Genomic DNA, 25,170 nt, shown 5'->3' on the forward strand with positions numbered 1-25,170 from the left:
CATGCGAGTCACGTAATCGTTAAGGGGTTTACTAGCGCGGCTTTGCAGACAGTTGCGCTAGTACTGCATGTCTCACTTCCAGAAGAAAGATAGAGGCAAGACCTATGCTATTTCCGAGTCATCTAAGAGGTATTTGAATGACTGCTGATATACAGGGTAGGTCAGGGTCATTAAGTGGTTAAAGGAATATTGTGGGGAATAAGAAATTCTCCATACCTTTAGAACAGTTATTTTTAGCAGATAACTCCGATAAAGGGGGTGGTGAAGTGGGATTTATTGTTACTGTTAGGGATAATATATATATATATATAAATCCCCTATGGCATTGCACTATAGAAGAGGCTTACAACATTCTCGTACGAGATTCAGGGAGTGAACCCTTATCTGCCTTACCCGATAGCAAAACTCTTACGACATCAGATATAGAGCCCCTGAGTGACACATCTAGCTATGGTGCTACCTGCCTACCACCAATTAAAAGGAGGAGTCCAAATTTAACTGCCTCTGAAATAACCCCATTTATAGCAACTCCTGGCATCACAATCAACATTACAGCTTGTGAGCCAATTAATTATTTCAACTTGTTTCTGACAGATAACATGCTTGAGAATATATTTTCTCAAACAAATGTATATGCCAGCCCATATAAAAAAAAAAAAAGTAAATAGATCTACAATATCAATATGTCCGAAAAAAAAATACCTGGCACCCCAATAAATCTACAATATCAATATGTCAGAAAAAAATACCTGGCACCACAATAAATCTACAATATCAATATGTCAGAAAAAAAATACCTGGCACCCCAATAAATCTACAATATCAATATGTCAGAAAAAAAATACCTGGCACCCCAATAAATCTACAATATCAATATGTCAGAAAAAAATACCTGGCACCCCAATAAATCTACAATATCAATATGTCAGAAAAAAAATACCTGGCACCCCAATAAATCTACAATATCAATATGTCAGAAAAAAATACCTGGCACCCCAATCAATCTACAATATCAATATGTCAGAAAAAAATACCTGGCACCCCACTGACCTATCTGAAATGAAAACATTTAGGGCACTGACATTGTTAATGGGCATAGTGAAGAAACCCAGCATACGTTCCTACTGGAACCAGAACCCCATCCTGCCTACCCCTCTTTTCCCTGGGATTATGAAGAGGGATAGATACGAACAGCTGCTGCGGTTTCTTCATTTTAACAAGAACTACTAGTACCCCCTAGAAATGACCCCTTGCATGTCAGGCTATCCAAGATACGGCCCCTGATAAACCACCTGTCTGAAAAATTTACAGAAAATTACACCACTGACCAAAACATTCATATAGATAATCCCTTCTGAAATTTAAGGGAAGATTGCTTTTCAAATAATATTTTGCATGAAAGCAGTCACGAGGGAATAAAATTTTATAAATGTTGTGAATGCAGTACAGGTTATATCTGGGCATTTCGCATTTATAAGGAAAACGATAGATATCTAGGATTCACCTGGCTGCCCAGATTCAATTAGTGCAAAATAGTGTGGGGTTTCCTCCTACCCTTGCTGAATAAAGGGTACTATCTATGGCTGGAGAACTACTATACAAGTATAGAGCTGTTTGAAAATGTATTTTATATTGAAACACTGGCCTGTGGCACAGTGCGCAAAAATCATACAGGTTTCCCCAAAAAGCAGACATGCCAAAAAAATGCCAAGATAAAGTGTTTGCCCTTCAGTACACAGACAAAAAAGAAGTGTACATGCTGTCCACAATGTACAATGAAACTACAGTGTCTGGGAAAGGAAAGGATGCACAGATCTAAAAACTAAAGTGCATTGTGGAGCACAGAAAAAAAAAAAAAAATGTGTGTGTGTGGGGGATAAATTTAGCCGACCAGTGCATAGAGCCATATCTGGTTCAGCGAAAGACCAAAACCTGGTACAGAAAAAAAAAAAAAAAAAAAAGTATTCATTAATGTAATGCAGGTCACAATGTTTAATGCATATGTGCTGTGTAAAAGAGAAAAACTTTTTTTTTAAAAAAGGCACAGGGATACAACTCTTTTTTTTTGCAATTTACGTTAAATATTTTATCAGATATTTTGTTTAACCAGACACTAATCCTGCCACATTTCAATCAGAAAATGAACAGAAACTTTGCGGAAGGGACATTCGCACACACATACATTTTATATTTCTAAAAAAATGACTGGTATAATCTTATTCCCTTTGCGATTTCAGAAATTGGTCAGAAAACGTTTCTCACTTGGAGACTGTTCTTAAAACTAATCAAAAGTGCTGTACGCTTTGTTTTGTTTTTCATTATCTACAGATTAATATTTGGGCAGTTTGGAATTTAGTATCCATTTACTGATTTCTTACCTAATTTATAATATTTATTATTGTTTATGTTTTTTTCTCAAATATATGACGTGAAATGTTTTAAATTAATATTTACTAGAACCATTAGTGTGTCAGAGCCGGACTTATGACTGCTGATCCTGTATGAACTGCTGATGGACTAAATTTCTGGTTCTAGTTAACACTATTTTCTGCTTTACGTTTTATGATGCTGAACATTCCAATTAAAACAAAACAACTTTATTCTGATCTACTCAGATTAACAGGCAAGGATCGAACATAAGTCCAATCGTTAACCCCAGTTTGTATTCATGCAGAGAGAAGCTCCCAAATGTGGCCAAAACATAATTTATGCTTACCTGATAAATTTATTTCTCTTGTGATGTATCGAGTCCACGGATTCATCCTTACTTGTGGGATATTCTCCTCCCCTACAAGAAGTGGCAGAGAGCGCACCCACAGCAGAGCTGCCTATATAGCTCCCCCTTAGCTCCACCCCCAGTCATTCGACCGAAGGCTAGGAAGAAAAAGGATTAACTATAGGGTGCAGTGGTGACTGAAAGTTTAAAAATAAATAAATATATATATATATATATATATATATGTCTGTATATAAACAGGGCGGGCCGTGGACTCGATACATCACAAGAGAAATAAATTTATCAGGTAAGCATAAATTAGGTTTTCTCTTGTAAGATGTATCGAGTCCACGGTTTCACCCTTACTTGTGGGATACCAATACCAAAGCTTTAGGACACGGATGAAGGGAGGGACAAGACAGGGACCTTAAATGGAAGGCACCACTGCTTGTAGAACCTTTCTCCAAAAAATAGCCTCCGAAGGAGCAAAAGTATCAAATTTGTAAAATTTGGAAAAAGTATGAAACGAAGACCAAGTCGCCGCATTACAAATCTGTTTAACAGAAGCCTCATTTTTAAAAGCTATGTGGAAGCCACAGCTCTAGTAGAATGAGCTGTAATTCTTTCAGGAGACTGCTGGCCAGCAGTCTCATAAGCCAAACGGATGATGCTTTTCAGCCAAAAGGAAAGAGGTAGCCGTAGCCTTCTGACCTCTCCGCTTACCAGAATAAACAACAATGAAGATGTTTGACGGAAATCTTTAGTTGCTTGTAAGTAGAACTTTAAAGCACGAACCACATCCAGATTGTGTAACAGACGTTCCTTCTTTGAAGGAGGATTAGGACACAGTGAAGGAACAACAATCTCTTGATTGATATTCTTATAAGAAACAACCTTAGGAAGAAACCCAGGTTTGGTACACAAAACCACCTTATCTGCATGGAAAATAAGATAAGGGGAATCACACTGTAAAGCATATAGCTCAGAAACTCTTCGAGCCGAAGAGATAGGTACTAAAAACAAAACTTTCCAAGATAGAAGCTGAACCTATGCATTCCATGGATATTAAAACGGAACCCCTTGAAGAACTTTAAGAACTAAGTTCAGGCTCCATGGCGGAGCAACAGGTTTAAATACAGGCTTGATTCAGACCAAAGCCTGACTAAATGATTGAACGTCTGGGACATCTGCCAGACGTTTGTGTAGAAGAATAGACAAAGCAGATATTTGTCCTTATAAGGAACTAGCTGATAATCCCTTCTCCAAACCTTGGAGAAAAGACAGTATTCTAGGAATCCTAATCTTACTCCACGAGTAACCTTTGGATTCACACCAATAAAGATATTTGCGCCAAATCTTATGATAGATCTTCCTGGTGACAGGCTTTCTAGCCTGAATCAGGGTATCAATGACCGACTCAGAGAAACCACGCTTTGATTGATTTGGATGCGTGAACAGACCTTGGATTAGAAGGTCCTGCCTCATTGGCAGAGTCCATGGTAGAACCGAGGACATATCCACTAGGACTGCATACCAAGTCCTGCGTGGCCACGCAGGTGCTATCAGAATCACTGAAGCTCTCTCCTGCTTTATTCTGGCAACCAGACGTAGGAGAGGAAATACATAGGCCAGATTGAAGGACCAAGGCACTGCTAGAGCATCTATCAGTACCGCCTTGGGATCCCGGGATCTGGACCCGTAACGAGAAAGTTTGGCATTCTGACGGGACACCATCAGATCCAATTCTGGTGTGCCCCATAGCTGAATCAGATGGGCAAATACCTCCGGATGGAGTTCCCACTCCCCCAGATGAAAAGTCTAACGACTTAGGAAATCCGCCTCCCAGTTCTCTACTCCTGGGATGTGGATTGCTGAGAGATGGCAAGAGTGATCCTCTGCCCATCGGATTATTTTAGTTACCTCCATCATCGCTAGAGAACTCCTTGTTCCTCCTTGATTAATATAAGCTAGTCGTGATGTTGTCTGACTGAAACCTGATGAATTTGGCCGCAGCAAGCTGAGGCCACGCCTGAAGCGCATTGAATATCGCTCTCAGTTCTAGAATATTTATCGGGAATTCCTCCCGAGACCATAAGCCCTGTGCTTTCAGGGAGTTGCAGGCTGGTATCTGTCGTTACAATGAGCCACTCTGGCCTGCGGAAACACATTCCCTGAGACAGGTGGCCATGAGACAACCACCAGAGAAGAGAATCTCTGGTCTCCTGGTCCAGATGCAGTTGAGGAGACAAATCAGCATAATCCCCATTCCACTGTTTGAGCATGCATAGATGTAGTGGTCTCAGGTGTAGGCGGGCAAAAGGAACTGTGTCCATTGCCGCTACCATGAGTCCGATTACCTCCATATACTGAGCCACTGATGGCCGAGGAATGGAATGAATAGCTCGGCAAGTGGTTAAGAGCTTTGATTTTCTGACCGCCATCAGAAATATTTTCATTTCTACCGAGTCTATCAGAGTCCCTAGGAAGGAAACTCTTATAAGAGGGAAGAGAGAACTCTTATGTTCACCGTCCACCCGTGAGATCTCAGAAAAGCCAACACAATGTCCGTGTGAGACTTGGATAGCTGGAAAGTTGACGCCTGAAATAAGATGTTGTCTAGATAAGGCGCCACTGCTATGCCCCGTGGTCGTAGAACCGCCAGAAAGGACCCTAGCACCCTTGTGAAAATTCTGTGAATAGGGATGTGTAGATACGCATCCTTTAAGTCCACGGTGGTCGTATATTGACCCTCCTGGATCAGAGGTAGAATAGACCGAATAGTCTCCATCTTGAATGATGGAACTTTGAGGAACTTGTTTAGAATGTTGAGATCCAAGATTGATCTGAAAGTTCCCTCTTTTTTGGAAACCACAAACAGGTTTGAGTAAAAACCTAGCCCCTGTTCCTCTTTTGGGACTGGGCGGATCAACCCCATGGTATGTAGGTCTTCTACACAGCGTAAGAACGCCTCTCTCTTTGTCTGTTTACAGACAATCGAGAAATGTGAAAAGTCCCCCTTGGAAGAGAGCCTTTGAATTCCAGAAAATATCCCTGGGACACAATTTCTAAAACCCAGGGATCGTGAACATCTCTTGCCCAAGCCTGAGCGAAGAGAGAGTCTGCCCCCTACTAGATCCGGTCCTGGATCGGGGGCTACCCCTTCATGCTGTCTTAGAGGTAGCTGCAGGCTTCTTGGCCTGTTTACCCTTGCTCCAAGCCTGGTTAGGTCTCCAGACTGACTTGGATTGGGCAAAATTCCTCTCTTGCTTTGCAGCAGAGGAAGCTGAAGCGGGACCACTCTTGAAATTCCAAAAGGAACGAAAATTATTTTGTTTGGTCCTCATCTTATTTGATCTATCCTGAGGGAGGGCATGACCTTTCCCTCCAGTGATGTCTGAAATAATCTCTTTCAGTTCAGGCCCGAATAGGGTCTTTCCTTTGAAAGGGATGTTCAAAAGTTTAGTTTTAGATGACACATCAGCAGACCAGGATTTAAGTCATAACGCCCTGCGTGCTAAAATGGCAAAACCTGAATTCTTTGCCGCTAATTTAGCCAGTTGAAAAGCGGCATCTGTAATAAAAGAATTAGCCAATTTAAAGGCCTTAATTCTGTCCAAAATTTCTTCTAATGGAGTCTCCCATCTGAAGAGCCTCTTCTAGAGCCTCAAACCAGAAAGCAGCTGCAGTAGTTGCAGGAACAATGCACGCAATAGGTTGAAGAAGAAAACCTTGATGAACAAAAATTTTCTTCAGGAGACCCTCTAATTTTTTTATCCACAGGATCTTTGAAAGCACAACTGACTTCAATAGGTATAGTTGTACGCTTAGACAGAGTAGAAATAGCTCCCTCCACCTTAGGAACTGTCTGCCACGAGTCCCGCATGGTGTCAGATATGGGAAACATTTTCTTAAAAACAGGAGGGGGAATGAACGGAATACCTGGTCTATCCCACTCCTTGGCAATAATATTCACAATCCTCTTAGGGACTGGAAAAAAACATCAGTGTAAACAGGAACCTTTAAGTATTTATCCATCTTACACAATTTCTCTGGGACCACTATAGGGTCACAATCATCTAGAGCCGCTAATACCTCCCTGAGCAATAAGCGGAGGTGTTCAAGCTTAAATTTAAAGGCCGTCATATCAGAATCTGTCTGAGGAAGAGTCTTTCCTGAATCAGAAATTTCTCCCTCAGATAACAAATCCCTCAGATAACAAATCCCTCACGCCTACCTCAGAGCATTGTGAGGGCATATGAGATACGGCTACTAAAGCGTCAGACGGCTCAACATTTTTGCTAAACCCAGAGCTGTCCCGCTTTCCTTGAAAAACAGGTAGTCGGGATAAAACCTCTGTGAGGGTTGTATTCATAACTGTGGCCATGTCTTGTAAAATAAATTAATTTGACGCACTAGAGGTACTTGGCGTCACTTGTGCGGGCGTTATTGGTTGTGACACTTGGGGAGAGCTAGATGCTAAACTCTCATTTACTTCTGACTGAGAATCATCTATTGCTCTATTTTTAAGTGCTAATATATGTTCTTTATAGTTTATGGACATATCAGTACAATTGGGACACATTCTAAGAGGGGGTACCAAAATGGCTTCCAAACATATTGAACAAGGATTTTCCTTGGTGTCAGACATGTTAAACAGGATAGTAATGTAACAAGCAAGCTTGAAAAACACTGTAATCAAAGTAATTAACACTTAGAAATAAAACGGTACTGTGCCTTTAACAGAAAAAAAGCTGCACAAACTCTGCAAAAAGTGTAAAAAAAAGCAGTAAACATAACAAAAATTATAGTATCATTTAACTTTGCACAGCTATGCAAATAAACAATTAACCCCTTAATGGCAAAACCGGATTGAAAAAAAAAAACATCAAAACCAGTAAAAAAAGACTTTCAGCACTTTGCCACAGTTCTGCTGTGGCTCCTACCTGCCCTTCAGAACAATTTGTGGGGAAAAAAAACTTCTTTTACAGCCCTCAAACACGGCAGGAACCTCTGGAGAAGCAGTTAGAAGTCTCAGAGGGAAAGAAACTGTACAACTGAGGCACGAAAATAGGCCCCTCCCACCTCACTCAATGTTTTGAGGCCTAACAGACAAACACTAGAGTGTCTCTAAATTAACCATGTGGGTTAAAAAACTCAAAAACAAGCCACAATGACACCTTTAGTCCCTTCAAAAAAAGTTAGAATTGCATCATTCACTGAATAAACAAAAACGTTTTTACCAAACAGTGTCACCAGTAACTAATGAGCCCTTCATGCAAGCTGAAATTCCTATCCAAGTGTCTGAATACAGCTTACCCTTCCCTCATGGGGATATTGCCTGTCTTTTCTAGAAATAACAGTCTGTCTAGAAAAAAATAGACTGAACATACCTTAATGCACTTTAGCCTGCAAACTGTTCCCCCAACTGAAGTTTTCCTGTACTCTTCAGCCCTTGTGAGAACAGCAGTGGATCTTAGTTACAAAATGCTAAGATCATCATCCTCCTTGCAGAAATCTTCATCCCTTTTCTGCCAGAGAGTAAATAGTACACACCGGTACCATTTAAAAATAAACTTTTGCTTGAGAAAATAAAAACCTAACATTTTTGTCACCACACTCCTCTTTGCCCTTCCTAGCAGTTAAGCAGGCAGAGAGAATGACTGGGGGGTTGAGCTAAGGGGGGAGCTATATAGGCAGCTCTGCTGTGGGTGCTCTCTCTGCCACTTCCTGTAGGGGAGGAGAATATCCCACAAGTAAGGATGAATCCGTGGACTCGATACATCTTACAAGAAAAAACAGAATTTATGTTTACCTGATAAATTTCTTTCTCCTACGGTGTGTCCGGTCCACGGCTTCATCCTTACTTGTGGGATATTCTCATTCCCTACAGGAAATGGCAAAGAGAGCACACAGCAAAGCTGTCCATATAGCCCCCCCTCTGGCTCCGCCCCCAGTCATTCGACCGACGGTTAGGAGAAAAAGGAGAAACTATAAGGTGCCGTGGTGACTGTAGTGTACAGAAAATAAAAATTTTAAACCTGACTAAAAGCCAGGGCGCGCCGTGGACCGGACACACCGTAGGAGAAAGAAATTTATCAGGTAAACATAAATTCTGTTTTCTCCTACATTGGTGTGTCCGGTCCACGGCTTCATCCTTACTTGTGGGAACCAATACCAAAGCTTTAGGACACGGATGAAGGGAGGGAACAAGTCAGGTAACCTAAACGGAAGGCACCACTGCTTGTAAAACCTCTCTCCCAAAAATAGCCTCCGAAGAAGCATAAGTATCGAATTTGTAAAATTTGGCAAAAGTATGCAGAGAAGACCAAGTCGCTGCCTTACAGATCTGTTCAACAGAAGCCTCATTCTTGAAGGCCCATGTGGAAGCCACAGCTCTAGTAGAGTGAGCTGCAATTCGTTCAGGAGGCTGCCGACCGGCAGTCTCATAAGCTAATCGGATGATGCTTTTTAGCCAAAAGGAAAGAGAGGTAGCAGTAGCTTTCTAACCTCTCCTCTTACCAGAATAGACGACAAACAAGGAAGATGTCTGTCTGAAATCCTTTGTTGCTTCTAAATAGAATTTTAAAGCACGAACCACATCTAGGTTATGTAACAAACGTTCCTTCTTCGAAACTGGATTTGGACAGAGAAGGAACAACTATTTCCTGGTTAATATTCCTGTTGGAAACCACTTTTGGAAGAAAACCAGGCTTGGTACGTAAAACTACTTTATCCGTATGAAACACCAGATAGGGTGGAGTACACTGCAAAGCAGACAATTCAGAAACTCTTCTAGCAGAAGAAATAGCAACCAAAAACAGAACTTTCCAAGATAGTAACTTAATATCTATGGAATGCAAAGGTTCAAACGGAACCCCTTGAAGAACTGAAAGAACTAAGTTTAGACTCCATGGAGGAGTCATAGGTCTGTAGACAGGCTTGATTCTAACTAACGCCTGTACAAACGCTTGTACATCCGGCACGGCTGCCAGACGTTTGTGCAACAAGACAGAGCAGATATCTGTCCTTTTAGAGAACTAGCTGACAAACCTTTATCCAAACCCTCTTGGAGAAAGGAGAGAATCCTAGGAATCCTAATTTTACTCCATGAGTAACCCTTGAATTCGCACCAACAGATATATTTTTGCCATATCTTATGGTAAATTTTCCTAGTCACAGGTTTTCTGGCCTGAACTATAACAGATTCCGAAAACCCACGCTTAGATAGAATCAAGCGTTCAATTTCCAAGCAGTCAGTTGCAGAGAAACTAGATTTGGATGTTTGAATGGACCTTGTACTAGAAGGTACTGCCTCAAAGGTAGCTTCCATGGTGGAGCCGATGACATATTCACCAGGTCTGCATACTAAGTCCTGCGTGGCCATGCAGGAGCTATTAGAATCACCGAAGCCTTCTCCTGTTTGATCCTGGCTACTAGCCTGGGAAGGAGAGGGAACGGTGGAAACACATAAGTTGATTGAACGACCAAGGCGCCACTAATGCATCCACTAGTGTCGCCTTGGGATCCCTGGATCTGGACCCGTAGCGAGGAACCTTGGGAGTTCTGACGAGACGCCATCAGATCCATATCTGGAATGCCCCATAGTTGAATTAATTGGGCAAAGACCTCCGGGTGAAGTTCCCACTCCCCCGGATGGAAAGTCTGACGACTCAAATAATCCGCCTTCCAGTTGTCCACTCCTGGGATGTGAATTGCAGATAGATGGCAGGAGTGATCCTCCGCCCATTTGATAATCTTGGTTACCTCTCTCATCGCCAGGGAACTCTTTGTTCCTCCCTGATGATTGATGTACGCTAGTCGTCATGTTGTCTGACTGAAATCTTATGAATCTGGCCTTCGCTATTTGAGGCCAAGCCAGGAGCGCATTGAATATCGCTCTCAGTTCCAAAATGTTTATCGGGAGGAGAGACTCTTCCCGAGACCATAGACACTGAGCTTTCAGGGAGTCCCAGACCGCGCCCCAGCCTAAGAGACTGGCGTCTGTCGTGACAATGATCCACTCTGGTCTGCGGAAACTCATTCCCTGAGACAGGTGATCCTGAGCCAACCACCAGAGGAGTGAGTCTCTGGTTTTCTGGTCCATTTGAATCTGGGGAGACAAGTCTGCATAATCCCCATTCCACTGTTTGAGCATGCACAGTTGCAATGGTCTTAAATGAATTCGGGCAAAAGGAACCACGTCCATTGCCGCAACCATTAGTCCTATTGCCTCCATGCACTGAGCTATGGAGGGCTGAGGAATAGATTGAAGAACTCGACAAGCGTTTAGAAGCTTTAACTTTCTGACCTCTGTCAGAAAAATCTTCATCTCTACCGAGTCTATTATTGTTCCCAGAAAGGGAACCCTTGTGGACGGAAACAGGGAACTCTTTTCTATGTTCACGTTCCACCCGTGAGATCTGAGAAAGGCTAAAACAATGTCTGTATGAGCCCTTGCTTTGGGAAGGGACGACGCTTGAATTAGAATGTCGTCTAGGTAAGGTGCTACTGCCCCTCGGCCTTAGGACCGCTAGAAGGGACCCTAGCACCTTTGTGAAAATTCTGGGAGCAGTGACTAAGCCGAACGGAAGAGCCACGAACTGGTAATGTTTGTCCAGAAAGGCAAACCTCAGGAACTGATGATGATCTTTGTGGATAGGAATATGCAGGTATGCATCCTTTAGGTCCACGGTAGTCATATATTGACCCTCCTGGATCATTGGTAAAATCGTCCGAATGGTTTCCATTTTGAATGATGGAACTCTGAGGAATTTGTTTAAAATTTTTAAATCCAGAATTTGTCTGAAAGTTCCTTCCTTTTTGGGAACTACAAACAGGTTTGAGTAAAAACCCAGACCTTGTTCCGCTGTTGGAACTGGGTGTATCACTCCCATCTTTAATAGGTCTCCTACGCAATGTAAGAATGCCTGTCTCTTTATCTGGTCTAAAGATAAGCGAGACATGTGGAACCTTCCCCTTGGAGGAAGTTCCTTGAACTCTAGAAGATACCCCTGAGAGACAATTTCTAGTGCCCAGGGGTCCGGAACATCTCTTGCCCAAGCCTGAGCAAAGAGAGAAAGTCTGCCCCCTACTTTTTCCGGTTCCGGATCGGGGCTACCCCTTCATGCTGTCTTGGTAGCAGCAGCAGGCTTCTTGGCCTGTTTTCCCTTGTTCCAGCCTTGCAATGGTTTCCATGCTGGTTTAGGCTGGGAAGTGTTACCCTCTTGTCTAGAGGCTGCAGAGTTAGAAGCCGGACCGTTCCTGAAATTGCGAAAGGAACGAAAATTAGACTTATTCTTAGCCTTGAAAGGCCTATCCTGTGGGAGGGCATGGCCCTTTCCCCTTGTGATGTCTGAAATAATCTCCAATTCTGGCCCGAAAAGGGTCTTACCTTTGAAAGGAATATTAAGTAATTCTGTTTTGGACGACACATCTGCCGACCAAGATTTTAGCCAAAGCGCCCTGCGCGCCACTATTGCAAAACCTGAATTTTTTGCCGCTAATTTAGCCAATTGAAAAGCGGCATCCAAAATAAAGGAATTAGCCAACTTTAGTGCGTGAATTCTGTCCATGACCTCATCATATGGGGTCTCCTTTTGGAGCGAATTTTCTAGTTCATCGAACCAAAAAGACGCCGCCGTGATGACAGGAATAATGCACGAAATTGGTTGAAGAAGGAAACCTTGCTGAACAAAAATCTTTTTAAGCAATCCTTCCAATTTTTTATCCATAGGATCTTTGAAAGCGCAACTGTCTTCTATAGGAATAGTTGTGCGCTTAGCTAACGTTGAAACTGCCCCCTCTACCTTAGGGACCGTTTGCCATGCATCCCTTCTGGGGTCGACAATGGGGAACATTTTCTTAAATATAGGAGGGGGAACAAAAGGTACGCCTGGCTTCTCCCACTCCTTTGTCACTATGTCCGCCACCCTTTTGGGTATCGGAAAAGCGTCAGCGTGCACTGGGACCTCTAAGAATTTGTCCATCTTGCACAACTTCTCTGGAATTACCAAAGTATCACAATCATCAAGGGTAGCTAGCACCTCCTTAAGCAGAGCGCAGAGATGTTCTAGCTTAAATTTAAATGCCACGATATCAGGTTCTGCCTGCTGAGAAACTTTACCTGAATCAGAAATTTCTCCCTCAGACAGACCCTCCCTCACTGCCAACTCAGATTGATGTGAGGGTATAACAGATAAATTATCGTCAGCGCCTACGTGCTCATCCTCTATTTAAAACTGAGCAATCACGCTTTCTAGGAAATGTTGGCAGTTTGGATAAAAGAGCTGCTAGAGAATTATCCATTACTGCTGTTAATTGCTGCCTAGTAACAAGCATTGGCGCGCTAGATGTACTAGGTATCGCCTGCTGCGGCGCAAAGCTGGTGTTGTGACACAGAAGGAGAGGATGATGAACTATCCCCACTACCTCAATTTAAGAATCATCTTGGGCAACATTATGAAATGCGACCAGTACTGTCCTACACTGTTTGGACGCTATGGCACTATTTCGCACATACATTTAATGGGGGTACCACCTTGGCCTCCATACACACATGAACATAGGCTATCTGAAGGTACAGACATGTTAAACAGACTTAGGCAGGTTTATATGCAATAAAACAATTTCAAATCAAAAAACCGTTTACTGTCTCTTTTAAATAATAAAAAGGACACACTTTATTTCTGTATGATCGAAAAACCATCAAGGAAATAACCGTTCTTTATGAAATTTATACCCCAGTGTCTTAATGCTTTAAAAGTATTGCCACACCAAATTTCAAGTCTTTTAACCTTAAATGAACCAAACCGGAGCCTAATAATCCCAATTGACCGGTTAAAAACACACTACAGTCCCTGCCACAGACTTTGCTGCGGCTTTTACCTTCCTTAGGGGTTATTATCAACCAGAAATAAGCCTCTTCCGGGTCCCTTTTCTAAGCCACTTGGACCTCCTCACATGAAGCTGCATGCACTGTCTTAGAGAAGTAAGCTGCGCAACTGAGGCGCGAAAATGAGGCTCCTCCCTCCTGCATTCCAGAGTGAAGGGGCCTTTCTGACTAGATTATGCATCTAACCAACTGCCAGGCGCAAATAAACGTCCCCAAAAAGTGTTTTTAAAGTTTACCAAACCACTCCAATGTCAATCTAAATATGATAAAAATCAATCGATTTTAGCCCACAATAGTGTCAACCAGCATAGAGCCCAAGATATAAGCCTTAATTCTGTAACCGAGTCTTAAGAAAATGGCTTACCTATCCCCTAAGGGAAAACTGACTGTACTGTTTCTTGTTAGAAAAGTGACTGATCATACCTGAAGCAGATAAGCCTGCAAACTGTTGCCCCCAACTGAAGTTCTCTGGTTTCAACAGTCCTGCGTGGGAACAGCAATGGATTTTAGTTACTGGTGCTAAAATCATACTCTTCTTTTAACAGAAATCTTCATCACTTTCTGTTGTAGAGTAAATAGTACAAACCGGCACTATTTTAAAATAAACTCTTGATAGAAGAAATAAAACTACAACTAACACCACATACTCTTTACCATCCCCGTGGAGATGCTACTTGTTCAGAGCGGCAAAGAGAATGACTGGGGGGCGGAGCCAGAGGGGGGGCTATATGGACAGCTTTGCTGTGTGCTCTCTTTGCCATTTCCTGTAGGGAATGAGAATATCCCACAAGTAAGGATGAAGCCGTGGACCGGACACACCAATGTAGGAGAAATAATAGTTAACGCTAACGTGAGTCTAAACTTCTTTATGTCTGCTTTGTTTCTGAGGTGTTGCAAAAAAAGAGGCTGAAATGAACCTGCTCATCGTAGACATCCACAGACGCCAAATAAAGTCACACTATCCTCTACTATCTATACACACTACAAACAGCAAATGCAAAAATTTATAAAGGAGTTGTGGCCATACAAATCAATATGTTCCAACTCAATAACAAAATATATAACCAAAACGGTAATCATATCAAAGGTAATGTACTCTGTCTGAAAAGAAAGAACAACACGGAAGGGGCGCCAATGGTGCAGATCAATGGAGGTTTCTGGAGGTGTACCAATGTACTAAGATAACAGGGTACTCACAATAGATGAAAGCATTCAGTTATGCCAATAGAGGCGGGCTGGATTTTAGCAGCAATCCAGCTAGCTGAACGAGTAGGCAGCTCTCTATCGGTATCCAAACGGAGGGAAACTAGAGATGTGAGACAAAGTACAGAGGCGCCAATGGTGCAGATCAATGGTGATATAAGGCACAACAACACCCCGATATGCACAGGATACTCACATGTGGTGAAGGCAATCAATTTTGCCCATAGAGACAGGCTGGATTTCACAGCAATCCAGCTAGCTGTTCCAAGGTGGAGTAACGGATGGGTGGGTGTCAGAGTGTTAATACTCTAAAGTAGCATAGCAACAGGAAGTATCAATTATAACACTAGGAGTGGATTTGATATAAAAGTAAATTTATTTAAAAAGTATAAAAAATAATACCACTCATCTCAGTGTTAAAAATGTATCTTATACATAAGGAATACATGCGACGCGTTTCTCAGATATACTGTTTCCTCAGGCATGCCTGAGGAAACAGTATATCTGAGAAACGCGTCGCATGTATTCCTTATGTATAAGATACATTTTTAACACTGAGATGAGTGGTATTATTTTTTATACTTTTTAAATAAATTTACTTTTATATCAAATCCACTCCTAGTGTTATAATTGATACTTCCTGTTGCTATGCTACTTTAGAGTATTAACACTCTGACACCCACCCATCCGTTACTCCACCTTGGAACAGCTAGCTGGATTGCTGTGAAATCCAGCCTGTCTCTATGGGCAAAATTGATTGCCTTCACCACATGTGAGGATCCTGTGCATATCGGGGTGTTGTTGTGCCTTATATCACCATTGATCTGCACCATTGGCGCCTCTGTAATTTGTCTCACATCTCTAATGTACTCTGTCTATAGAATCCATAGTGATGTAATGATTAATCCAAAAACAGGACAGTGCGATTCAGTCAGTTGTAGTTACGGACATCCTCACTATCTATGATGGAACTATGATAAATTATTAGCTAAAGAGAGAATGCATAGGTGATATAAAAGTGTTTTGCGGTTATTCACCACTGGACTTCACAGAATGTTTCCAGTGAAACTGAATATTCGTGAGGCATTGTTGAAATAAATATCAGGATCTTGACAACCTACGACAATTACAAAAAACAGTGCCAGTCCACACCCATATTAAGTCCATTTGGATGAACGGTGTTTATTCAATAAATCCATCTGGCTTCGCATTCTAACAAACGTTTAGCCCTATCACAATGCATGTCTTCAAGCAAACAAACTAAGATACAAACAAGGGTGGCATAGGCTGTTTATAACTTCCCTAGACACATACAAAACACGAAAATGGACTGCACTCTCAAACCGAACTGGGACACATCTTATGACCCAGCAAAAATTTTTTTTAAAAAAGGCATGCATTGTTTGGCTGTAGGTTAGTGGCCCTGGGAGGAAGAGACCTTGACGTGGTCCTGGGCTTAACACCGTTTGACCAAATGCTGTGACCAACTCTTCCATTATGCTTTTAATCTAGCTGTATGCTTGCAAGAGAGTGGAAGACTTTCTATTTTTTGAAGACTTTCTATTTTTTGAACAACTTTGTTAAGCCCTGACATATATTTTGTACAGAAAGTAAATTTCCCACTTAAGATAATGGACATGTAAAATTAAAAAAAATATGATGGTCAACATATATTATGGTCATTAGTAGAACTTGCTGTTTAAAAGACATAACGTGAAGTATGCTTTTAAAGGGACATTGTACACTACATTTTTCTTTGCATGAATGTTTTGTAGATGATCCATTTATATAGCCCATACAGAGTTTTCTTTATCAAAATGTATAGTTTTGCTTATTTTTAAAAAACATTGTGCTGATTTTCAGACTCCTAACCAAGCCCCACATTTTTAGAAATAGACTGCTGTCTTCCTACTCCAGCTTGCTCCTGTTTGTGTAAAGTGTCTTATTATGTAGAGGGTCTGCTCTTTTTGCTCACCAGCACATTTCAGTGGGTGTCCTAGTCTAATATTTTCAACAGTGCTAAATTGGGAGCTTCTAAATAAGTTTTTAAAAAGGTTTTATACTGGATTTTTAGATGAGTATTTGTGCATATTTTTCTTTTCAATAGTGTATATTACATGCAGTTATATGAATATTGTGTATACTGTCTCTTTAAGTTATACTATTATGGACATATATTCAGATATCTGCTTCTTTTAGTGGTATATTATATTATTGTCAGTACATATTATGTACCCCACAAGGGAGCTGAATATTCAATAATATGCCCAACATGGCTATCACTTAAAAAATACATTTTCCTAACAAGTGAACTTTATAAAGTCCTGCTCTGGCACAAACATATACTTACTGGTACAATAAGTCCTTGCCAGGTCAATAAATTGGCTTCGTCCACTTGGATGTTACAAAAAGTTTTCAACCCAGATTTGCGGATCTCTTCAAGCTCCTAGATAGGAAGGTGAACAGAGTGTTAGTATAATTTGAGGGCACCAGTCTGTTTACTGACAAGCCTACAGTAATACATAGGTGACTATTGCTATGTAGAAAAATGTGTGATCCAAATAAGTTATAATGAACATGAAAATAAAATTAAACTCATTACTTTAACAGAGCATAAAATTAAAATTACTTCTGCTATAAATTTACATTTTTCGTTTGGTATCGTTTGTTAAAACAGTTCATTTCCATGTCGCGGGTGCATACATTTTGGTGCCCAGGACCCCATGTTTTCATGAACTGCGCCTATACATAACATTATTTGTACTTTCCATGCTGTAATAAGCCTGTGCTTTCTCGTGGGAGCTGCATAAGCCTGTACAGCAATACGGCAACGGTTAGCTAACATTTTCTGCATGTGGACTTACATTTCCCCACTTCTGCCAGCTCCCTGACAGAGAAGCTCAGACCTGTTAACCGTGGGGGCCGACACTTTTTGATACAAGAATGCAGGTGTACTAACAGACCAGCGAATTCATCAGACTAGCTAACAGAAGTGACAGCTCTCCGATGAATACGCACCATGCATGCGCTCCACTTTCTGGTATTTCCCCGGCCAGTATGTCACAACTCAGCTGATTTTTGGACAACGGTGGCGCACGTGGGCACAAACAGCCATTAGATTGTTGGACAATTGTTTTAGCAAAATACTATCACATTTGCAAACATGCCCAGTAGCAGCAGTTTGTGACAGGTTTAATTATTATATATAAAGGCGTTTGTAAACATGTTAGTAACAAGTGTTAAATGCCTATTGTTGGTATGGGATCCCTGGGATTCTTATGGACAATAAATGTACTTATATATATCTATGACAATGACGAAGTTCGGCAACATTATTCAGCTTTAGCACTTAACAGTGCACGCGGCAACAGCAATGATACATAAATGAATAGGTGTACTGGGAAAAGCTAGAAAGTGGAGCGCATGCACGGTGCGTATTCATCAGACAGCTGTCACTTCTGTTCGCTAGTCTGATGAATTCGCTAGTCTGTTAGAACACCTGCATTCCTGTATCAAAACATGTCGGCCCCCACGGTGAACAGGTCTGAGCTTCTCTGTCAGGGAGCTGGCAGAAGTGGGGAAATGTAAGTCCACATGCTGAAAATGTTAGGGGCCCGTTGCCGCATTGCTGTACCCTTCCTTCAGGCTGCTCTGCAGCTCCCACGAGAAAGCACAGGGTTATTACAGCATGGAAAGTACAAATTATGTTATGTATAGGCGCAGTTCATGTTCAGTTTGTGGCAGGTTTAATGAAGGCATTTGCAGAAGTGGTATTTTACTAAAAAATTACAATAGTCCAACAATCTGATGGCTGTTTGCGCGCGCCCACCGCTGTCCAAAAATCAGCTGAGTTGTGACATACTGGCAAGGGAATGCTAGAAAGAAAGTGGAGCACATGCGCAGTGCGTATTCATCATCAGACAGCTGACGGAATGTCACTTCAGTTAGCTTGAACAGGATAACATGTGGAGCACAACCAGATAGGTAGGACTGCAGTGTATTGCTATACAGTGTACTGTAGCCCTTTCTGGCAGACATGGGGTTAAATAGTTCTCAACAAGTTATGTTGTCCTAGGCAGCTGTGGAGGTAAGGAATTTATGTGGGAGGGGCTGCTCAGCGCTTACTCTTCTGCCGTTATCGATTTACAGCCCTCAGCAATGATGTAATTAAAGCTGTTATTGAATTTAAAGGGACACTAAACTCAAAAAATTTCTTTCATTATACTGATAGAGAATGCAATCTTAAACAACATTCCAATTTACTTCTATTATCCAATTTGTTTAATTTTTTTAGATATCCTTTGATAAAGAAATAGCAATGTACATGGGTGAGCCAATCACACGAGGCATTTATGCGCAGCCACTGAGCCTATCTAGATATGCTTTTCAGCAAAGAATATCAAGAGAATGAAACAAATTAGATAATAGAAGTAAATTAGAAAGTTGTTTAAAATTGCATGCTCTTTCTAAACCATGAAAGAAAAAAAAAATTGGGTTTCATGTCCCTTTAAATGTGGTGCTTTTCAATAAGTAGTATTTAGTTCTGAAGTATTTTCACATTCCTTACAGATTATTGAAGGTTGTGTTCTAATCAGGTTTAAATAACAGGCTAAAAAGGATGTGTCTATTTCTATAAATATGTTTCATATGCTTTTTGTTTTTAACACCACTATTACCTTTGTGACTAAAGTCCTGTACTATCTTTCAGATGATTAAGCTATGGTTAGGTTGCATGTATAAGCTATACTATAGCATGTAAATACTGTATTGCTTAAATGAATAAGATATTACAACTTGGTCCAACCCCTCTCTAAGTTGTCCCCTTTTTACAGATGCCAATACACAAATATTCTCAAATTCAAAACTATTACGAATTCCAAAGCTTTTCCGGCCCCATATGTATAGCTTGGTAGGAAACGTATCACTCAAACATACTCAGCAGTGTACACTATTTTACAGCTTATCTGACCATCTTACAGAATTGAAAAGGACATATGTGCAACAAGAAGAAAAAAAATCAATGTAGTTTAATAAAGCCAGCTCCAGAGCAGCAATGCACTACTGGGAGCTAGCTGAACAGATCTTTTGAGCCACCAATTACCATCTATCTTCCAGAAGTGCATGCTGTCCCTGAGCCTACTTGGTTGCCATTTTCACCAAAGGATCAATCCATCTCAAATGGTTCTATTATTGTCATTAGTTACTTGACCATTTTTAAAATTTTCCTTTTTTTTGTTTTGGATGATTACCTCTATGTATTCGTATTGCCAAAACGACCAGTTTTTAAATTGTATTTACTTGATTTAACCACTACGGGCCATCTCATGGTCTGGTGCAGAACAACTTTTTGGTTATACAGATTTTTACGGAAACCTCAATATCCTCATACTTGTTACATTAGGACTTAAGTTCTAAGGGCTAGATTTATCAATGCTGAGGCGCTATACCGCGCCCCTGTACGGCCTCAGACTGCCCTGTGGCGGGGCGAAATTACCCAGCAGGTAATAAACATTGCACACGAGCCGCAATTTTGCGCTCGCGTGCAATCCCGCCCCCTGCCCGCGCACAGCCAATCACGAGCGGGCAGGAGCTGTCAAATCTCCTCGGTCAGACTCGACCGAGGAGATTTCATTTCGCCATCAATATAGGTGGCGAAAATGTTAGGGAAGCAGCGGTCTGGTGATAAAATAAAGTATCCAATTGGAGAATTTTGAAAAAGTATGCAATGAGGACCAAGTTGCCGCCTTAAAGATTTGCTCCACAGAAGCTTCATTTTTTTAAAGCCCAGGAAGAAGAGAGACAGCCCTAGTGGAATGAGCCGTAATTCTCTCAGGAGGCTGTTGTCCAGCTGGCTCATAAGCCAGAAAGAAAGTAGTAGTAACCCTTTTACCCTTACGCTTACCAGAGAAAACTAACGAACATGGCAGATGATTGCCCGAAAATCTTTAGTAGCTTGAAGGTAAAATTTTAGAGCACACACAACATCCAGGTTTATGCAAAAGATGTTCCCTCTCTGGGAAGGTTTAGGGCAAAAAGAAACCAACAACAATTTCCTGATTAATACTCGTGATCCGATACCCACCTTGGGAAGAAATCCCAACCTAGTACGTAGGACTGTCCTTATCCGCCTGAAATATAAGATAAAGGGAATCACACTGCAGAGCCGAAAGCTCTGAAACTCTACGAGCAGAAGAAATACATGATCAAAAAAAAAAAAACTTTCAAGATAACAGCTAAAAGGGACAGTCTAGAATAGAATTGTTAATTGTTTTAAAAGATGGATAATCCCTCTATTACCCATTCCCCAGTTTTGCATAACCAACACAGTTATATTAATATACTTTTTACCTCTGTGATTACCTTGTATCTAGGAACCTTCTTCCAGCCCCCTGATCACATGACTGTGACTGTTTATTAATCTATTGTCTTGCATTTAGCATTGTGTTAGGCTAAATTTTAAATAACCCCCTGTGCCTGAACACAGTGTTATCTATATGGCACACTTGTACTTTCAGTCTCTGTGTCGAAAAGGAATTTAAAAAGCATGTGGTAAGAGGCAGCCCTCAAAATGCTTAGAGAATTAGCATATGAGCCTACCTAGGTTTAGTTTCAACTAAGAATACCAAGCAGAGAAAAAAGCAAATTTGATAAAAGTAAAGTGGAAAGTTGATTAAAATTACAAGACCTATCTGAATAATGAAAGTTTAAGTTTTAATAGACTTGTCCCTTTAATATCAACCGAAGGCATCAGCTCAATATGGAGCCTGTTGCAAAACTTTAGAACAAGATTAAGGCTCCAAGGAGGAGCAAACCGATTTGTTCAGGCCCTGATCAGAATCAGTCCCTGTGTTTAAAAGATTGAACATCATGCAGTTCAAAAAGAATAGAATGAGCAGATATATCTTCAGAGTGCTGACTGACAAGCCTTATCTTCAGGCCCTCTAAAGAATGGAAAAAATGTGGGGTACCCTTACCCTGCTCCAACAAAACCCTTTAATTCACACCCATAAAGGTATTTACGCCATACTTATGGTAAATCTTACAAGTAACAGGTTTATAGAACCTGGAGCATGGTATCAATGACCTTTACGGAAAAAACATGCCTAACTAAGACTAGACGTTCAATCTCCAAGCAGTCAGCTTCAGAGAATCTAGATTTGGGTGAAGGAAGGGACCCTGAAGTAAGAAAGGCCATTTCCTTAGAGCAACCTCCAAGGAGGAAGCGATGACATCTTTACCCAGATCCGCGAACCAGATCCTGCGAGGCCAGGCAGGAATATATAAGAAACACAGACGCCCTCTCCTGTTTGATACAAGCAATGTCTTGAGGAAGGAGAGCAAACGGAGGGAACAGGTATGCTAGACTGAAGTTCCAAGGCACCCGCCAAGAGCGTTGATCAGAGCAGCTTGTAGATCTCTTGATCTTGAGCCGTACTTTGGAAGCTTGGCGTTTCAACGCAACGCCATCCAGATCCAACTTCCGGAACCCCCCACCTGAGGGTTATCATTGAGAATACCTCCGAATGGTAAGCCCATTCCCCTGGATGAAAAGCCTGCCTGCTCAGAAAATCTGCTTCCCAGTTGTCCACACCTGGAATGTGGATAGCAGATAGACAATTGTGAGATTCCACCCACTTAAGAATGCGGGTCACCTCTTTCATAGCCAGCAAACTGAGTTCCTCCCTGGTGGATGATGTATGCCACTAAGGTGATGTTGTCGAATTGGAATCTGCTAAACCGGACCAAAGCTAATTGGGGCCAGGCTGATAAGGCATTGAAGAACGCTCTCACTCTAGATTGTTTATGGGACGAAAAAGTAATTACATACAGTAAGAAATACACCAAGAAAGGGAATCTCTTGTTAGAGGATGCAGGGATATCCTCTGCGAGAGATCCGAGTGGTCTCCGTTCCATTGACTGAGCATGCATAGCTGTAGGGGTCTCAGATGGAACCGAGCAAAAGGAATGATGTCAATGAAGCAACCCTTTAGACCATTTCCTTCCATGCACTGAGCCACTGACGGACGGACAGAGGACTGAAGAGAAAGGCAAGAAGCCAGAATTTTGGATTTTCCAACATCCATCAGAAAAATTGTCATGGATAGAGAATCTATAATTATTCCTAAGAAAACACACGCTGGTGTCTGGAACTAGGGAACTCTTTTACAGATTCTCCCCTTTACACTTGTGGGAACAGTAGAAAAGACAACATCTCTGTAATGACATCATTGCTAAATGAAAAGATACTGCTTGAACCGAGAATGTCGTCCAAGGTAAGACGGCCCCCGCTATTCCCTGAGATCTGACCCCACCGCCAAGGGGGGCCCCTAGGACCTTTGTAAAGATTTAAAGGAGCCGTGGCAACAAGCTGGAAATGTTTGTGTCCAGAAAGGCAAAACCGTAGGAACTGGTGATGTTTCCTCTGAAGGAGAACAGGATGTGCGTCCTTCAGATCTACGGTAGTCCTGAACTGACCTTACTGAAACAAGGGTAAGAAATGGAAACAAATAGTTTTCATTTTTAAGGACGGAACCTTGAGGGAATTTGCTGAGACACTAAGTCTAAAAATAGGACAAAAGTTCCCTTTTTTTGGGGAACCACAAAAATGTTTTAATAGAATCCTCGACCCTGTTCCTCTACGGGAACTAGAAAAAATCAACCTCCCAGGGAAGATAGGTACTTTATGCAGTTTAAGAAGGCCTCTCTCTTTACCTGTTTGCAGATAAACCTTGACAGGATAAATATGCCCCTGGGGGGGACAAAAACTTGAATCCTATTCTGTATATCTGAGATACTACCTTCACCGGCCCAAGAATCTGGGACATCACGGATCCAAGCCTGCCGAAAAGAAAGAAAAGCCAAACCCCCACCCCCCCCCCCAGCACTTGATCCAAGACTGGATCGGGGGTGGCCCCTTCATTCAGATATAAGAATTAGCAGAAGGCTCTTTGGTTTGCTTCCACTTATTCCAAAAGGACTGACTGGATCTTCATAGATTGCTCTGGCTTGGAAGAGGAAGACTTTTGTCCTTTGAAGTTAAAAAAAAGAAAACGAAAATTAGAATTCTGGCAACCCTTAGGTTTATTCTTCTTGTCCTGAGGTAGGAAAGAATCCCTTCTACCAATAATTTCGGAAATGATCTCAGCCAGACCAGGACCAAATAAAGTTCTTGCCCTTAAAAGGTAAATACAGAAGTTTGGACTTGTATGCAACATCAGCAGACTAAGATTTTAACCACAGAGCTCTGGGAGCTAGAACTGCAAGGCCTCCCCCCCAGTTCACCCCCCCCCCTTTAACCACTTGCATGTGCATCGCAGAATTAAAGTATTAGCCAGCTTTAGAGCCTTGATCCCTATCCTGGATCTCTTCTATAGTAGTCTCTCTTCCTGAAATCATGTCAGACAAGGCCTCACACCAATTAAGATGCTGCCCCCGCAACCGTACTTGCAACTGGTTTGCCCATTGTAACCCCTGATAAATATACATTTTTTCATAAATAAGCATTCCAGCTTCTTATCCATGGGATACTTGAAAGACGAGCATATCCTCAACAGGGATAGTAGTTCTCTTGGGTAGAGTAGAGATAGCTCCCTCCTACCTTGGGTACAGTGCGCATGAGGTCACGTACAGGGTCAGCAACAGGAAACCTCTTCAAAACAGGGGATGGGAAAAAGGAATCCCTGGGCTTTTCCCATTCCTGAGCCATAAATTTCACACATACTGGTCTGGAACTGGAAAATCCTTCAACAGATGAAGGAATGACATAAAACACTCTGTTAAGCTTATCAGACTTCTTTGGGGTCTCAGCGACAGTAGTGTCGGAGTCTTCCAAAGTAGCAAGGACCTCATTATTATCATATATTTGTATTGCACCGCCAAATTCCGTAGCACTGGGTACAGTGATAGGGGTATACAACAAGGATTTGTGATAAAATACAAAACTAAATAAATCTAGCACAGGAGGAAGAGGGCCCTGCTCAGGAGAGCTCACAGTCTACAGGGTTTAGTGTGCAGAGACATAAGGTTGGGGTAGCTTGTCACATCAGTTGCAGCAGTGAGTCAGGCAGTTCATGTATTAGTTTGGTTAGGATGAGAGATGGAGGAGAGATGGTAAGACTCTCTGAATAGGTGAGTTTTCAAGGAGCGTCTGAAGCTATACAAGGTTGGAGATAGTCTTATGGAGCGGGGTAGAGAATTCCAGAGCACAGGAGCAGCACGTGCGAAGTCTTGGAGACAGGAGTGGGACGTAGAGATAACAGGAGTGTAGAAACATAAGTCAGAGGTTGATCGAAGAGGACGGGATGGGCATATTTCACAATGAGAGAGGAAATATAGTTGGGAGTTAGACTGTTGAGTGCTT

The 25,170-nt window shown here is 41.7% G+C and overlaps 1 protein-coding gene across 1 annotated transcript in view; it reads right to left on the reverse strand.

Annotated features, from left to right (window-relative positions):
• Positions 1 to 25,170, reverse strand: part of UBE2L3 (ubiquitin conjugating enzyme E2 L3) — a 54,353-nt gene that overhangs the window by 9,009 nt on the left and 20,174 nt on the right. Inside the window, exon 2 of the mRNA XM_053701953.1 lies at positions 17,161 to 17,256. Within this exon, the coding sequence (XP_053557928.1) occupies positions 17,161 to 17,256 (96 nt within the window). The remainder of the gene's footprint in view (positions 1 to 17,160; positions 17,257 to 25,170) is intronic.

Source organism: Bombina bombina, chromosome 2 (genome assembly GCF_027579735.1).
Source record: "Bombina bombina isolate aBomBom1 chromosome 2, aBomBom1.pri, whole genome shotgun sequence".
In the NCBI taxonomy this organism is placed as follows: domain Eukaryota; kingdom Metazoa; phylum Chordata; class Amphibia; order Anura; family Bombinatoridae; genus Bombina; species Bombina bombina.